The following is an 18755-nucleotide window of genomic DNA, read 5'->3' as shown; positions in this document are numbered from 1 at the left end:
GGGGAGGGGGGGATGTGTCCAAAAGACAGCATTTCTATTATTTTTGCATCTGTGCTATGCATTAGCTTTACATACACACAGACACACACTCTCACACACACTGTCATTTCAAACCATAAGTCTGTTAAACTAGAGAATTTGTTTGTAATGTTATTGAAAATAAGACAGCTTGAAGCTAAGACTTGTTTTGATATGACAAATCTGTTTAAGCCCTAGAGCATCAAATGTTATGACAGAAGCATCACAAAAATGATGTTATGCTAGTATGGCAGTAATACTACATGTCATTGCAAGCAAATTTACCAGTGCAAACATTTACATTGAAGTTCAGTGGAAGTTCAGTAAAATTATTACCAAGTCTTATGTTTGGTTCAGTAAACATAAAAGGACTAATTGGTTTTTAAATTTTTTTTTATTATGGCATAAGTGTTTATCAGCAAAAGTATGTTTGGCATGATTATTCTGTTTCTAATGAAGTAGGCTTTTGTCCATGAAAATCTATCCCACTGCGTGTCAGGGGGCAGTAGGTTGACGGTAGAGCATTTTCTGCAGAGCATCTCAGATTCAGTGCCTGACATATCCAAATAGGATTGGAAAAGATTCCTGTTGAAAACTCTGCTGCCAATTCACATGACCAGCCAACAGTCCAAACTAACACAAGGCAATTCTCTCTAACACTCAATTATTTTGCTTCATCTTTTCTCATGCTGATAATCAACAGTGTGAACAGATGCTTCCACACAAATGTTTGATAGCACAGAGGCTGGCTTCATATGGTCCTTCTGCTTGAAGATAGGGAATTTAAAATGTCTCTTTGATAGAGATAATAGGCTCATGCTGTTCCTCTGAATTTCATCTCTGATGTTTATCACACTATGCTCTTAAAGAGGTACTATTCCAGTGTGACTCCTCTAGCAGCCTCCTGTTGCATGCTGGGATTGGCAGTTTTAAGGAGCTGAACTTCTCTGCCTGAGAATTCTAAATACCCCTCCTTAAAACTGCCAATCCCAGCATGCAACAGGAGGCAGCTAGAGGAGTCACACTGGAATAGTACCTCTTTAAGAGCTCGTCTGATAAACACCTATGTCTCCATGTATGGGCCAAGGCTTTGTCTTCTCACAGGCAGCCTTGAAATAATTCTTCTTTTATTCAGTTACTAAATCAGCCTGTTGCCTTTTATGGGCAATATGAAGTGTGTTCAGATCCTATTTATTGTTGCCACCCATATCCTCAACTCTAGGAGCAGTAAGATCAGTAGTTCTAAACATTGTATATGAGAGCTTAGTGTGTGCACACCTCTTTCCCCATTTCTCTTTATCTTTCATGCATGTCTCTTATTAATAAATGCAAAGTACAGTTCATTACAATTGATATAGAATACTGTGGTTTAAGCAGCCCCATCCAACTAGGATTGCAAATTGTGGGTCGATGGTGAAATATTTTCTCAAACTGCAGTTTTATAATGTGGATATCACAATAAATATTGGTTTGATTCAAAGAAGAAATACATCCTCCCCACAGAAATGAGGCAGAGGGAAGGAAAAAAGGAGGGAAGAGAACATAAGCACAACGTTTGCTCACAGTCCTGCAAACCACTTACTATATTTATTGTCTTTATTTTAAAATAAAGTTTAACAAAGGATCATCAATGGAAGAACATAAGAATTCTAGTGCATCTGACTTAAAACCAACCTGGTCCAGCATTCTGATCCTACAATGTCCAACCAGGAACTCCGCAACCAAGGATGTGAATGCAACAACACCCTCCCACTTATGCTCCCTAGAAACTGGTATTTAGAGGCATACTGCCTCTAGTGCCAATACATTATATTAATTGCATTGGTATTCTGCCTTATCCCAAAATGAGATCCAAGGCAGTATTATTATTATTATTAACCTTTATTTATAAAGCACAGTAAATTTACACAGCGCTGTACATACAATCTTTTAATTAGGCAGTTCCCTGCCCTCAGGTTTACAATCTAAAAAGACACAACACAAAAGGAGAAGGGAGTGGTGGAGGGGAAGGGGATGAGGGCCAGCAGTTCTTCTCTACCTCCGAGGCCTGGACCAAGGCAGATGGACTGGATTGGCTTCTTAATGGATGGGTAAACTTCTTCCAGGGAGGCCTGTTGGAGTTAGCCTGCCTCTCTAGTAGGATAATACATATAAAATACATAGCAATACAGGAAATGATTCAATAAAACAGGCAACAAAAGAACATCAAATAGCAAGTGACAGTTATGCAATGCCTGGGAACGCTTCTCTGAACAGGATGGTCTTCAGCTCCGTTTTGAAGCTGGTTAAAGAAGTGATGGCTCTTGCTTGCAGGGGAAGAAGGTTCCAGGAGTGAGGGGTGGCAAGTGAAAAGGGGCGAATCCGAGATGGGGCAGAGGAAATCCTGGGCTGGGACAGCAGATCTTGACTACCAGAACGGAGGGCCCTAGTGGGAAGGTGAGGAGAAATTAGGTCTGATAAGTAAGGAGGGGCCAGCCGATGGAGGGCTTTAAACGTCGACAGCAGGAGCTTGTACTGAATATGGAAAGGGAGTGGGAGCCATTGAAAGGATGCCAACACAGGACAGATGTGATCAGAGCTGTGGGCGGATGTGATAATGCGTGCAGCTGAATGCTGGACAGAGATTAAAGGACGGAGGTGAGAAAGAGGAAGCCCAGTCAGGAGGATGTTACAGTAACCAAGTCGTGAGACCACTAGGGCATGGACCAGGATCTTGGCAGTAGTGGCGGAGAGATATGGTCGGATTTTGGCAGTAGTTTAAACAACAACCATTAAAACATTGATAGCAAAAGTTAAAGGAGAATTAAATATCACTATTTATTAAAAACATGGTTAAAACTACTAAAAACACTAAGAATATATTTACAACATAGGGCCTGAACAGACGGGCCAAAATAAAGCTGCTTCAGCTCACTTTGGAAGTATGCTGTTTAAATGACACACACATCTTAAGAGGCCAGAAGCTGTGCTCCATTCCTTAGCTGTTTCCAGCCTTTTAGGACATATGCAGCATTTAAACAGCATACCTCCAAAGTGACCCAAAGCGGCGTTATTTTGGCTTATCTGTTCAGGCCCATAGTTTTTTTAAAATATATGTTTTTAAAAAAAATACAACACACCACATTACACACACACTAAAGATAAACATTTTCCCTTGACAAGATTGTCTACTCATCTCTTTCGCATTTTCTCTTGTTTCCCATCTGAAAAATGGGTTTCCCAACAGCTGGGGAAATGTGTCAGGAAAAATAAATTGAGCAGCAAGACTTTTCTACAGTGTTCTCCTTATAGACAAGCATTTTGAAGTGTTCTACAGGATTTTTCTAGGGAAAAACATGGGGGGTTTTGTACAACAGATACTTCCTACATATTTTTCTATATGGAAAATAGGTTTCCTGTGCAGGAAATGTGGATTTTGCACCAGAAAACCTATGGGTTTTTGTGCACAGAAAAATCTTCAGGAACACTTAAGAATGCACAAATAGGGGGAGAACACTGTACAGAAATATTGCTTTTCCCACAACAGGGAGAAAATTATAGTTATGTTTGCATGCAAGGATAAAATAGTACAGGATTTACATGCCCATTCCTTGTACCCAGGGCTCCAGAATTGAGATTCAGCCTCACAGGTCACTCCACATACTGAGTGAATTAGAACCTCGCTTTTAAAAGCTCTTGCTACAATAAATTTGTTTAGCCTTGAAGATGTCACAATACCATGTTGCTTCAAATTCTTACAATTCTGTGGCCACTTAATTCTGTTAGTCACTTGGTTTTCTTTTATATTCCTCCTTCTTTCCAGTACTGTATCTATATTTGCTTGCTCCCCCCTCTCTAGCACCAATGCCTCTGTCTCTGGATGTGAGCAGAGGCAGATAATCAATTTGAGAAGAAAACACTGCCAAGGTATTTTGTTTATATTGTTTTCAAAGTGCATTTTAATCACTCCTGTCTTTAACCATCCTCTTGGAAGCTTTAAAAAGGAGCTTTACTGTGAAAAGTGATCATTATGTGACTGAAAGGGCTAACTGATAATTTTTAAAAAGTAAGGCAAAACTATTTTAAGGCTGCCTAAACAAACATATTGGGGAGTAAGTTCAATGGAATTCAATGGAATGTACTTTTGAGTAAGGCAGAGTCTCCTTTAGCTTTTGGACAGAGGATAAGACTGAGGGAGTTACTTCTAATGGGGCTATCAGAGACCAATCTGCCCATCAATTGGATTTTCTGACCCTTGACAGTGTTCATCTACTAATTTTAGCTTTAGCCACTTACTGTTTCACAAATAATTTAAATTTCTTTTGAGATACTAATATTAGTATATTGCTCTACCCTCCTATTATTTCCTCATGTAATTATCTTTTTTAAAGCAACTCAGATTCTTAATAGTGCCCTTCACACAGTAACTTGGAAATTTAATTTTAGAAATTAAGACTAAATGTTAGTCACTTTATTCAAGAACTTCAATTTCCAGCTTTACTTTGGGTTGCTTACTTATATGTTAGCACATGGAGTAAGTCTGCATTGTAGACTAAGAAAATTAATATTACTTATAAATATTCTATTATTAATAGAATGGTCCCTGAGATCCATAATCCAGTCTTCAGAGTCTGTTGGGCTACACTTCTAGGCTACTAGCAATATTTTTAATTAAATTAAAATCAATTAATTTAAGTAATTTATATAGAATCATAGAGCTGGAAGAGACCACAAGGGCCATCCAGTCCAACCCCCTGCCATGCAGGAAATCGCAATCAAAGCATCCCCGACAGATGGCCATCCAGCCTCTGTTTAAAAACCTCCAAAGAAGGAGACTCCACCACTCTCCAAGGGAGTGTGTTCCACTGTCGAACAGCCCTTACTGTCAGGAAGTTCTTCCTAATGTTGAGGTGGAATCTCTTTTCCTGTAGTTTGCATCCATTGCTCCATATCCTATTCTCTGGAGCTGCAGAAAACAAGCTTGCTCCATCCTCATTATGACAACCCTTCAAATACTTAAACAGGGCTATATCATCTCTTAACCATCTCTTCTCCAAGCTAAACATCCCCAGTTCCCTAAGTGTCTCCTCATAGGGCATGGTTTCCAGTCCCTTTACCATTTTGGTCGCCCTCCTCTGGACATGCTCCAGGTTTTCAACACCCTTTTTGAACTGTTTTGCCCAGAAATGGACACAGTATTCCAGGTGAGGCACTATTAGCATATATACTCGACTATAAGTAGAGAAAGGTATGCCCCAAAATTTACCCTAAAATTCTGAGTTGACTTATATACAGGTCCATTAAGTACATTAAGACTACTTAGAAAAGTCCTGAAACAAGCAAGCCTGATGCCCCACGCTTGGTGCCTTGAGGCATGTGTTTTTCTCTCTGTGTGTGTGTTTGTGTGTGAAAGAGGTTCATAGTCCGATTTGCAAGGCTTCTCTTCCTCATTTAACACCATTTCCTTCCTTTCCCAGTCCGATCTGCAAGGCTTCTCTTCCCATGGAATAAACTCCTCATTTAACACCACTTGCTTTACTTCCCAGTTTGATCTGCAAGGCTTCTCTTCCCATGGAAGCAACTCCCAATTTAACACCACTTGCCTTAGTTCCCAATCCAATTTGCAAGCGTTCTTTTCCCATCAAAGAGACACCCCATTTCCTTCCACTTGCTTCTCTTCTCAATCCAATACTAAAACCTCTCCTCCAGCACTTGGGAGGTCCAGATAAGGAGAAGTAGGGACAGAAGTGATATTTTCCCCTTTCCATCCTTTGTTATAGCCCCTTAAGTTTTATTATTATTATTATTATTATTATTATTATTATTATTATTATTAGCCTTTATTTATAAAGCGCTGTAAATTTGCCTCCGACTTATCCAAGGGTCATATAAAAATCCATCATTTTGACCCTGAAGCCTTCCTTCAACTTATAAATGAGGTCGATTTGTACACGAGTATATACAGTACGTCCCTTGATCTAGACACTATACTTTTATTGATATCCTGCCTTTCTCCTAAGTAGGGATCCAAGGAAACTTAGCAACAAGGTTAAAACAGGATACAGTTAAAAGCCTTAATAAATGAAAGAAAAGATTAGGTATCATATTGTAATACCAATAATTTAAAACAGTATAAAAACATATAACAATGTAACAATAAAGTGTAGCATATATACTTAAACCATTCTAATAATTCTTGTCTACAGTTAATTACCATATGCCTGTTTATTATATTTATTTATATCCCTCCTTCTTGCCAGACTACGGCCCAAAGTGGCTTACAACAATTAAAAAAACATTGTTTAAATTCCACAAAATACAAAAGTGAACAATTAAACAATCAGGAAAACCAGGTTAAAACAAATATCAACATACACACACACCTGCACAGTGATTAGTAATATCCAGCATGTTGTGTAAGATGGACTTTATATAATCACTCATCAAATGTCTGTGAGAAAAGTCTTTGCTTGTCTGGAACAAAAAAGTGGGGGAGGTATCTATGGCCCGAAGAGGCTGTAAGCTGTGCCAAAGCCACGATCCAGTCCTAAGGACAGGAGTGCAGCTTTGGGGTAACTTCCGGACATTTAGTACTCATGCATCATTTAAACAGCATACCTCCAAAGTGACTCAAAGCAGCTTTATTTTGGCCTGTCTGTATGGGGCCAGAGCCTAAACCAAGAGGACAGGCTGCACAATATTCAAACCTGAAGCAAGCACCCATGAAATTCAGGACAGTAACGCTGCCCAGATGTTGTGCTTAGGAAGCCTACAAGCGAGCAGCTGGCTGTGATAAGGTCTACACCAGGATGGGATGTAGTTAAACTTCAACTCACAGCATTCCTAGCTATATTAGTGAATGATGAAAAATACTGAGAGTTACAGGCCAACCCCATCTGTGATTTCCACCCTGGTTTGTACTCTCACAGTGCTGTTTTATGTATATAAAAGAAAACTAGAACTATAATATCATAAAACTTCAGATTATGCAAACAGTATTAAAACATTAGGATTAACCTAACAGTAAAAGTGAGAGCAACAGATAAATATTTTGTAAAACAAAGCTCCATAACATTTTCCAAATGCAGACTGGAATAAGAACACCTTTGAGGTTCTTATGAAAGTAAACCAAAAATACCTTCTTGTATAGTTGTGTATTATTATTCCTATATGTCTACTGGCTTGTATAAACTGATTTTTTTTTAACATTTCAGGATTTGTGTGCTGTGTGAGTACATTTCATATGGAATAGGAAGGTGAGCAGTGTAGGTTGCTAGAAAAATATTGGGTTTTGAAGTTAATATTTCATTCATTAATGATGTACCCACACTGCAGAAATAAAGCAGTTTGACACCACTTTAACTGTCACGATTCTTATCTTATATAATCCTGGGATTTGTAGTTTGGTGAAGCACCAGACCTGTCTGACAGACCAGGTTGAATATCTCTCCAAATTACAGATCCCAGAATTCCACAGGATGGAGCCATGACAGTTAAAGTGGTGACAAATTGCTTTGTTTCTGCAGTGTGGAAGAGCTGTGAGTCACCTACTCATGCCATCCATAGTACTAATAATACTCATCCATAATACTAGTATTATGAAACCTTAGCACACACATACCACCCTCTGGGGAATTCTGGGATTTGTACTATTTTTGAAGCTCTGTAGGTATCCGGGTCTTTACATACAGTTCCAGCTGACAAAAGATGAATTCAGGTTTTCTATATTTATACTGTATAGGATGATCTCATAGAACACACAGAAGAATTTTGTCTGGACATAGCTATGGAGGGAGATGGGTGCGGCCAGATTCAGTGGGTCTTTTCTGTGGTGTCCCCTCCATGTGGAATGCCCTTCTTGAGAATGCACATGTATCTGTTTGTAAATGAGCCTTAAAGATCTAGTATTCCCATGCTGCCTTTAACTGAATGGAGACACATATTTTATACTGTGTCCCCCTCCCCATTTACTGCAGTAGCTGTTTTGAAGTTCAGCTTTGTTAATTGTAGCTCAGACTTTTTATCATCTCCTTAACATGTTTTGCTTTAACATCTTATTCTGTAAACCACCTTGAGAGTCTTTGCCTGGAAGTGGAATACAGAAATACTTTAATTAAATAAGCAGCCATTTCTGTGTCTCTGGGAAAACATAGCATTGCCACTTTCTAGTCTCCTATTAAGCCTGTAACTATCAGAGCTTGAAGAAGTTACATTTTACATCACAGTTCCTAGAATTCCCCAGCCACAAAGCCACTGGATTCTGGGAGCTATAGTCAGAAAAAGATTTTTTCCCCTGGCTCTGGTAATCCTTAAGTACCTGAGTGGTTTGAATGGCACACAGATAGTACATAGGTCTAGAAAACTGTAAAAGGGTAATTAAAATTTGCATCAGGAGGTAATTGTTTTACACACTGCACCTCTTCCTGTTTATGCCAGATATCTGGCTGTTGGTTCTTTTTGCTAGCTGCTACTTTATCACATATGTGCCTTGCAAGAATGTGATGCAAATTTAATTTTAATTTTTTGCAGTTGGGTAGGATAATGCGTGGACCCTTCATGAAGTTTGTGGCACATGCAGCCTCTTTTACCATTTTTCTTGGGCTATTGGTCATGAATGCAGCAGATAGGTTTGATGGCACCAAGCTGAAGCCTAATGAAACCAATGTAGATGGTGGAAAGCAGCTGTTCAGGATGAAAACATCATGCTTCTCATGGATGGAGCTGCTTATTATCTCGTGGGTAATAGGTAAAACCCTTTCCTCTAAATTATGTTTTATAACCCGAGCACATGAATGCATGTCTTAGATTAATTTTGTAATGGCAACACATGAGATACAAAGTGAAAGATTTTCCTCTCCAATTTCTCATTCATTTCTGCATATCTAATGTGAAAATTGGGTCTGCAAAATGAGCATAACTTTTTTCCTCTTAGTGGGGTTTTGTCCACTCATACAGTTATGTGTTAAAGCACCAAAGGAGGACATTGTTCAGAATGCTTGATTATATCAGATGATCTACTGTTCACAGCAATAAATGCTTTCTCAATTGGATCCTATACAAATTAACCTGATTCCCCAACACAGCTGCCACTGATTTGAACATTGAATACACAATTCAGCCCAAATTTAAACATTTGACAGTCACATCTTAAAACATCCTGTCTCTTTCTAGTGACATGTTGTTATTAATTCATTTGTAATTTACATTTCAGAAGCTTAGAAAAAAGAGTTCAAGTTTCAATGTCTACATGTATTACTCTCGATATAGATATAGAAGGTAGTACATCTTCCTTCCCCTCCAGAGCCTTATGTGAAAAAATTATTATTTTCAAAGTATCCAAATAATGAATTAATAACACACATCGAGTGGAACCAACATTATTTCATTTCAGGCTATGTATCAAAATAAGAATTAGAATTTTTTTAGCTGATAATTTTTGTTTTAAAAAAGAGAGCTGTCTGTTACAGGCAAGATAAATAACACAACACTGATGAGCATATTAAAATATTCTCAGAGTATTGGAGGATACTAATATGCAACATCAGAGAAAGTTGACTTAGTAAGAGATACCTTTCCAGATAATTAAATGTTGTACTGTAGGAGCTTAATACAAAATGTAATAAAAATTAAATGAAACAAGATCTGTATGAAATGAAAAGAAATGAGTGAAGACTGTAAAATATAATAAATTATAAAAGATATGAAATAATCACAGACATAAAACTTTGTTATGACACATATTCATTCATCTGAAATGAACAGAACTAAAATGCATAGTTAGGTTGCTACATGGCAAACCAGAGATTGGTGCTGTACTTTTAACATTTACCATGAAGGTAAATTTAATCTTATCTTGGAATCTAAGCAGGGTCAGCCCTGGTTAGTACTTACATGGGAAACCACCAATAAATACTGGGTGATGTGGGCTATATTACAAAAGAAGGAACTGACAAAACCACCTATGAGTATTTTTTGCCTAAGAAAACTATGATATTCATAGGGCTATCCTAAGTTGACAAGCGACTTGAAGGCATATACACATACAGTGCAGAAGAAAGTAAGGCTGCTATACTTCATCTCCCATTTTCCCCTTCCTCATTAGCTCCTTTCCTTATCCTCAGTGGCAGCTAGTGGCTCTTTCCAACCAGAAAGGGGATGAACCCTCCCAACTTGAGTATAGGGTTCACTCGCTTAGGCTTCATCCACACTGTAGAAAGAATCCAGGTTGACTCCACTTTAAGGACCATGGCTCAATGTTATGGAATTCTTGGAATTGTAGTTTCTGTCCAAGAGCTCTGGTGCCACAACAAACTACAGATCCGAGGATTCTATAGCACTGAACCATGGCAGTTAAAGTGGAATCATCCTGGAGAATTTCTGCAGTGCAGATGCAGCTTTAGAGATCTTTAAGGTTCAGACTAAGGGTCTGTGCAGACTGCCCCTGAAGGGGTGGCCTGCAAGCTGCCTCCGTCTTCACCACATCAGGGCCACGGCAGCTGCATCCTGTGGCCCTGATCTGGCATTGTAGCCACTGGCATCACTGCTACTGGTGCCACAGCTTTATGATGCTCCTTCGGTGGTGCTTCAGCTAAATGCAGCCCCAGAAGAGTGCTGTGATGCCGCACACCATGTGGTGTTGCTTGTGGTGTCACACCAGCTTGAAGGCAGTGTCGGGGAGTTTAGTCGCCATGCCCTGACTCTTCCCCCAGGCCAGCCAAAGATGCCGGTCTGCATAGCCTCTATCTCCTGGAATAGAATGATATGGAACTGCCACTGTTCGTTTACTGTACAGCAAACCATAACAAACAGGTTTTTTTTTAAAAGAAGGTCATGGCGAGGAGTTTCAGGGTGATCAATAATAAAGTAAATATTAGGTTTAAAAGAGCTCTACCAAAAAAACCCACAGTTCATGAATAATAGAATATTAGAAGAACTTGAAGCTGATTCTTCAAAGCTTCCCTTTCCAGTTTTCATTGATGTATCCCTCTCTTTCTCTTCACATGTTATCACTGAGTTCAGTTCAACTCAATCATCCACAGCAATGCTTGGCTTCCAGGCCTGGCAGTGCAAACAAAATGGTGCAGTTGATGGTTAGGTTTCAGAACATGGACTGGTAGTTAGTAGCATGAGCTTTTGTAAACTTGAGCTTACTTCCTCAGATGCATGTTAGGAAGTAAGCTCAAGTTTCTGAAAGCTCATGCTGCCAATTTCTTTCTTTCAGTTAGTCTCAAAGGTGCTACAAGATCTCTTCTTGTTATGATCATCATCATCATTATTCATACCATCTTTTTTCTCCAAGATTGAGATTCAAGGGAACATAAACTAAAATGATTGCAATATAGTTAAAATATGCAAAATGTCAACAGTAAAACAGAATTAAGCTATTAACAACATTGAAATAATCTAAAACAAGCCTTTAAAAAGCATAAAAAGCAGTTTAAAATGGTTCAACTTAAAACAATACTGTACCCTCTCAAAAGCCTGTTTTTAAAAAAATGTTTACTCCTAAAAGCCTGTTGGAATGAAAATGTCTTCATGTACCTAACAAAAGGGTATAAAGTTGAAATCTATCATGTATGATCTCTCCTTCCTTACTTCAGGTATGATATGGTCTGAATGTAAAGAAATTTGGTCTCAAGGTCCCAAGGAATACCTGTTTGAGTTGTGGAATATGCTAGATTTTGGTATGCTAGCTATTTTTGCAGCTTCATTCATTGCAAGGTTTATGGCCTTTTGGCATGCTTCCAGAGCCCAGAACATTGTTGATGCTGATACAGACTTGACAAACTTATCAAGTGCAACGTTGCAGCCAAACATAAAATACTACACTTTGGGTGAGTCTATATGGAGAGTTCTGTTTTATAGACCTAAGAATTATGCTAGTTTAATTAGTTTCAACGGGTTAGTCTATATAAATGAAATGCAAGGTGGGTTTGTTTTCCTGATTTACATTCTATATGGATTTTTGAATATTTATATATTAAAATCCATGCAATGTAAAATGTTTCCTTCAGGTGCTTATAATGTTCTTTCACTCCTAATGGAAGTGAATTTGGCTAGGATTGCCAGGTGAAATAAGGAACAGGGCTCCTGTACCTTTAATAGTTGTGTTGAAGAGGGCAGTGGGGAAAGAGGAAGACCACATACCAGATGGATGGACTCAGTCAAGGAGGCCAGCGGTGGAGGATAGGATCTCTTGGAGATGTATCATTCACAGGGTCAACATGAGTCGAGGTCTACCTGAAGGCAGTTAACAACAACAGAAAAGGGAATTTCCGCAGGTGTTTCTTGTCTTCTAAGCAACACCTGCTAGTGAGTTAAAATTCTTCTAAGCAACACCTGTTGAAACTCCCTCTTCTGCACAACTATTAAAGGAATAGGGGCCCTACCCCTTCTTTCCCTTGGCAGCTCTTTGCTCTGGCTAGACTTCTTTTCCTGCAATTCTTTTTTTTTAAATTAGTAGAATATACTTATGTTCTCTTTTTCTCCTTCCTCCAGATGTGTGAGACTACAGATAATATACCCCCTGCTAGTATGGCCTTCCCTGTATTGGCTGGGGATGGTGGGAATTTATTTATTTATCTGGTTTCTATGCCGCCTTTCTCCCAGAAAGGGACCCAAGACAGCTCACAAATAAAAATTCTAGCAACATCAGCTAAAAACAATATAAAATTACAAACATTAAAACCACACTAAAACCACAATACCCACCCCATATAACTAACACTCCATATAAAAGCCAGCACATCATCATACATTCAAAGCCTGCCTGAATAAAACCATTTTTTCTTGCTGAAGAAAGGCAAGCACAGAGAGGGCCAGCCTTGCTTCTCACAGAAGGGCATTCCAAATTTGTAGTCCATCAATTTTGAAAAGCACTATTTGGGGAGAGGCTGTTCTAGTTCCACGGAACTGAAAACATTTGTACAACCTTACCATAGATCAGACCTGGGAAGTAACAAATTGCAAGCAGTGTAGTTAACTGTAACTAGTTACTTTGGTGCATCATACATGGCAAAATGTCCCTCTTCAAAAGTAATGTAACATGCAAAAGAAATGTTATTTTGTTTATGTAATGTGTAGTAGTTTCTAGTTGCTTGCAAAAATTATTTTTAAAGGGCACATCAAGGGGAATTATGCTGCCTCCGAGTGTGGTGGAGTCTCCTTCTTTGCAGGATTTTCACCAGAAGCTGGATGGCCATTTTTTGGGGAGTGTTTTGATTGTGTATTCCTTCACAGCAGTGGGTTGGACTGGATGGCCCTTGTGGTCTCTTCCAACTCTTTGATTCTCAATTTGTTTGCCATTCTCTTATCAGTCCAGAGGATTTTTTCCCTCTCCAACAGTAGTGGGAAGCAATAGGAAAATAGCAAGTAGAGCTGTAAGTAATGTAATAAGTTACTTTCCTCTCCAAATCAGAATGAGCAATAGTGACAGGCTACTTTTCAAACATTGTGCAATAATAAACAACCAGAATAAATTACTTTTAAAAAGTAACTTTCCAAGCTCTGAAGAAACAGATAGTTCTGCTTGAATTTCAGGTTAAGAAGACCATTCTGTAGTGACATAGAAATCTCTGTAAGCATTTGTATCAAAGGAATACCCTGGAGAAAAGTTTAGCCAGAGGAAAGGGTTATCAGTTGAAATAAAGGTCAGGCTCCCATTGCTTTAAATGGGAGGAAGGGGAATAATCTGCGGGCCTTCAAAGCCATCCTTCTTCATCTCTTGCTGCAAATTGTTCTTAAGACATGAGATAAATTGAGATATAAAGCAAATAAATATATAAATAATAAGGTATGCAAACTTTTTGTATATCATCCAGCTTCTCTGGATGAAATAAAGAGGTTTTCAGTAATCTGGAGATACTACAGTAACACCTGAATCTCTCTCTCTCTCTCTTCCACATCCTTATTATATGAACAGTTTTTAAACAGCAGTTCCTCCTTTATTGCACATGGGGAAATGGGTAATTGGTTTAAAAATCATGATGCCTTATTCTGTTATTCAGTGCTAAAGCAAAAGCATATACCTATATAATAATAAAATTAAATTAAAACACTTTTAATGAACCATCATTGAGCATTAAAATCCAGCAACTATTAACCAGAAAATAAGCAACACTCTTTAAAACTATTAACAGAAGCTGCAGCTGATCCAAAAATAGCTATAGCAAGAGCAGATGGAATGAGCAAGGATTTTACTGTTATATAGGGATGGAAAGAATGTAAAAAAATTTTTTAAAAAAAGATTGAAAAACATGTTGTTTTTTAGTATTGAGAAACTGTGACAAGAAGAATCCTGTACTGATAAGAATCTTCCCATGGTTTTGTGTGGGGTTTTCAGGCTATGTTCTAGAAGAGTTTCTTCCTGATGTTTCGTCAGGTTGTTTTGCACCGCAATCAGGATCCTCTTTGCATGGAAAATATTGTTTCAGTGCAGAAATATTAATTTCTACACAGAAAATGTTGTTTTCTATGAAAGTCAACTGTCTGTGAATTGTATGCAGAATAAATCCCCAATTATAACATTTTCTGAACAGAAATTAATATTTCTGTACTGAAATATTTTCCACACAAAAAAAGCTGTTTCCTGCACAGAAAATGCCAATTTCTATGCAAAACAACCACTTGTGACTTTTTAATAACAGTAAGACAGGAGAGGATTAACTGGGATGTCCCTTCCAAATTAGGGCAATTGGATGGTATGCCTTAGTATTTGGTCAGGTAAATATGGGGCCTATATTTCAAAAATGTTAAAACCAAAACTCTTGTATTTTTTTTCCAGCAAGAATAGACTGGGATCCATCTGACCCTCAAATAATATCTGAAGGCCTGTACGCAATAGCTGTGGTTTTAAGTTTCTCAAGAATCGCATACATTCTGCCAGCCAATGAAAGCTTTGGACCACTGCAGATATCACTTGGTAGAACTGTGAAAGACATTTTCAAGTTCATGGTCATATTTATCATGGTTTTTGTGGCCTTCATGATCGGAATGTTTAATCTGTACTCTTACTACCTGGGAGCAAAACAAAATGAAGCATTCACTACGTAAGTTAATGTTGCTGAAATGTGTAGATGGTTTTATTGGAAAGCACTCAGTTGGATTGTGCCTAATAGCTATTGTACAATTGATTTACGATGAGGAGAATGTAAGTATCCCTCCCCATCATCTGCGTAGCAATGATGTAGAATTGATTTCCCAGTAATATTTTCTGATTGCTGGTAGTAGTGATGCATTCAAATATCAAGCAAATTTAGTGTAAAGTAATTCTAGAGGTACTTCTACATGAATGGATGCAGCAGTAATTGGTACTTTTCTTTAGTTTGCTCATTACAATCATGGTAGGAGGATTCTCTGAAAGTCTATACTAATTAGACTATCAGGTCTGGGACAAGAGGTTGAGCTATCATTGCATGCAAACAACTATAACAGCCCTAAACTGCCACAAGAACACCTTTGTGGCCCTGTTTGTATTCTTTACGTTACAGAAATGAAAAGGTTTACAGCTCTTATTTATAAAATGCTAGCATAAAGCTAATTTGACTGCACAGTTAATTTCTTGTTTGTATGTGTGTATCGAACACTTTGTATTAATATTAAAAAAGCAAAATGTTCTTTCTCAGAGAGCCAGTCAGTCTTCCATGCTTTTTCTCAGGATATTCTATTACATTCAATATTTCCTTTGGTTTCCCATTTTTCTTACCTCCCAAATGTCAAATTAGCATTCCATGTTTACTGAGCATGTCCAGTTCTAACTGGGCTGCCTTTCCTCTTTGTTTTTTTCTTTTTTTCTTTTTTAAAAAAGTACAATACTACTACTACTAATATTTATTTGTATCCCGCCTCTCCCTGTATTGGATTGTGTATAGTATATCCCTCTAAAAATCTCGGTGTCTCTTGATTCCCTCCCTCATCCCATGTGTGTGGGTGGTGCTGGTTGGACCATATAATGACTTACTTAGAGAACTGGCATATATAATGGTGTGTGTCTCTTCTCAAATATGTAGAATTACATTTCTCTTGCACTTTTATTACTCATTTAACCTTTTCATTGACCTGCTTGAAACTAGTGATTTTGCATGTTCATATGTGGGCTGAATCAGACAATTGCATAAATGGAGAGTGAGAACATGGTTTTTCTTCCCACACATTTGGTACACTTGGCCCCAAATCTGCAGACACCCATGTAAAGGGTTAAGGCTTAAGTAGTACTTCGAAAAATGTTACATTCAGGATGTGTAGATTATTTCCATGCGATCATATCCCAACATAAATACAGAACACCCCATAATTTGTTTTGGTTAGGAACTGGTATCATCCAATCTGGACTGTCATTAAGATAAACGTGTGAGAAACCTTTAACCTTCCACTTTGTGTCCTTTTGTTTAATGAAATGGCCAAAAGTCTGTTGTGACTAGCAGAAGTATAGATGACAGCAGTTTCATCTCCAAACCAAGATGAAAGGTAAAGTGGGGGATAGTTGAGAAGATTTGGACGTATACAGGCAAACAAGTTGAGCCAGTTACAGATAAGTTTTAACTCCATATTAGTATAATAAAAGGCAAAACATTTTAAAGGGGCCAGAAAAACCAACCATTAATAGTTTACCATAAACATGTCAACATTTTTGAAAACATTGTTACTGACCCTGAATGGTATTATGTTATGGGACTGACACAATTCCTAACCCCATGCCTTCGTTAAGAAATCTGTTGCAAAATGCTACAAATTTTCTCCAGTGGTTTTTTACACAAAATCAGAATTTGATATGACCTTCTTGAACATGCAAAATTGCTGACATTTTTAAATGTTAACATGACATACCAGATTTTACCTCACCATGAATCAATCCAGAGGAAGCTTGATATTGACACATTCAATTGTATAGCTCTTTTATCATACTTTTTATTCACCCCATGTGGATATTTTTCTTTCAGAGTAGAAGAAAGCTTCAAGACATTGTTCTGGGCAATATTTGGACTCTCAGAAGTAAAATCAGTTGTCATAAATTATAAGCACAAATTTATTGAAAACATTGGCTATGTCCTCTACGGTGTTTATAATGTCACCATGGTTATTGTTCTGTTGAATATGCTTATTGCAATGATCAACAGCTCTTTCCAGGAGATTGAGGTAAAAATCTGTTTATTATATTTTGCTATCTTTATTTTATACGTTTTATGTTGATGTTTGCTTAGCTTTTGCAATTTTTCTTGCCCTGTTTGCCATTTACTTTTTGGTTCCCAAAACCCATCTCAATTCTCAGTCATATGATTATCTTCTAACCTTGGCTTTATATGGTTCATATGGTTATAATAATAATACTGTAATATGTTTTATTTATATACCGCTATTCCAAAGATCATAGCGGTGAACAGCAAGTAAGCTAATTAGCAAGTAAGCTAATTTGCCCCCAACAGTCTGGGTACTCATTTTAGCGACCTCCTCGGAAGGATGCAAGCCTGAGTTGAGCTTGGGCCCTTTTGCTGGTCTTGAACTCGCAACCTTCTGGTTTCGAGTGAATGGCTGCAGTACAGGCATTTAACCACTGCGCCACCAGGGCTCCATATGGGTTATCTTCTAACCTGCCTTGTCCCTCAACAAGCAATGTTAAAATGGGACCTGTACCCCATCTCCACACCCACAGTTTTGCATAGATTGTGGGATTTGTAGTACAAGACCCAGTCTGCACTGCAGAATTAATGCAGTTTGACACTGCTTAAACTGTAATGGCTGAATTCCAACTGATATGGAATCCTGGGATTGATAGTTTTGTGAGATATTTAGCCTTCTCTGTCAGAGAGCTGTGGTGCCACAACAAACTACAAATCCAAGGATCCCATAACATTGAGCCATACAAGTTAAAGCGGCATCAAACTGCATTATTTCTGCAGTGCAGATGCAGCCCAAGGAATTTGGAAAGTGCCAGGTTGAGGATAGCAGTTTAAAACTTAAAAGAATACTACATTTGAAGGAACCAGTTTTAAATGTGTCCACTAGGGGGCAACATTGACATCTTAGCATACAATTCCCATTGTGTCTTCAAAAGTAACAATTCAATTAATAAATTATTTAAGAATTAACACATTGAACTAAATTCTGTCCCACCCAATGACAACATATTAATGGCTCAAGTTCTAATATTAGGTATAAACAAATTAATATTTAAACCTAACATTTCAGCTCTTCTTGAACTTATGGGTTTAAATAATAAGAAAAGAAGCTAGATGTCTGGTTATCAAGAATGCTCTAATAGTTGGTTGCCTGGATTGAGAGGTGGCTGAGCTAGATATATGTGAGGTCCCTTCCAGCTCTGTGATTCTGTGGTCGTAGATCCTTGCATGGTTCTACCATTTCATGTTATCACTGACCTTTGTCTTTTTCTTCCAGGATGATGCTGATGTGGAATGGAAATTTGCAAGAGCAAAACTATGGTTCTCCTATTTTGAGGAGGGCAGAACACTCCCAGTACCTTTCAATTTAGTGCCTAGCCCTAAATCTCTGCTTTACCTCTCACTCAGAATAAAGAAATTAATATATAAATTATTAATGTGCCATAAAAAGGGTTTTCAGGAAGATGCTGAGATGAATCAGGTAACTCCATTATAAATACACAAAAATGTATTTAAGTTGTAAATAAAAGTATATGATGCTTGATTTAGGGTGAAGTAGGGAAAATCAGTGCAAGATGGGGTAGGGAGAGGGAAGATTATCACACCCCTGCATGCTTCTCCTATTTGTGTCCCATGCATAAACTG

At 38.0% G+C, this 18755-nt stretch overlaps 1 protein-coding gene across 2 annotated transcripts in view; it reads left to right on the top strand.

Annotated features, from left to right (window-relative positions):
- TRPC6 (transient receptor potential cation channel subfamily C member 6) overlaps positions 1–18755 on the top strand; it is a 123544-nt gene that overhangs the window by 93089 nt on the left and 11700 nt on the right. For both annotated transcript variants that reach the window (XM_042456067.1, XM_042456068.1), the window contains exons 5-9: positions 8527–8743; positions 11598–11831; positions 14780–15044; positions 16935–17130; positions 18388–18591. In XM_042456067.1, the coding sequence (XP_042312001.1) occupies positions 8527–8743; positions 11598–11831; positions 14780–15044; positions 16935–17130; positions 18388–18591 (1116 nt within the window). The remainder of the gene's footprint in view (positions 1–8526; positions 8744–11597; positions 11832–14779; positions 15045–16934; positions 17131–18387; positions 18592–18755) is intronic.

The sequence above is a fragment of the Sceloporus undulatus genome, chromosome 3 (genome assembly GCF_019175285.1).
Source record: "Sceloporus undulatus isolate JIND9_A2432 ecotype Alabama chromosome 3, SceUnd_v1.1, whole genome shotgun sequence".
Classification (NCBI taxonomy): Eukaryota; Metazoa; Chordata; class Lepidosauria; order Squamata; family Phrynosomatidae; genus Sceloporus; species Sceloporus undulatus.
Note: the sequence above shows the minus strand (reverse complement) of the source record. Positions and strands in the feature narration are given on the sequence as shown.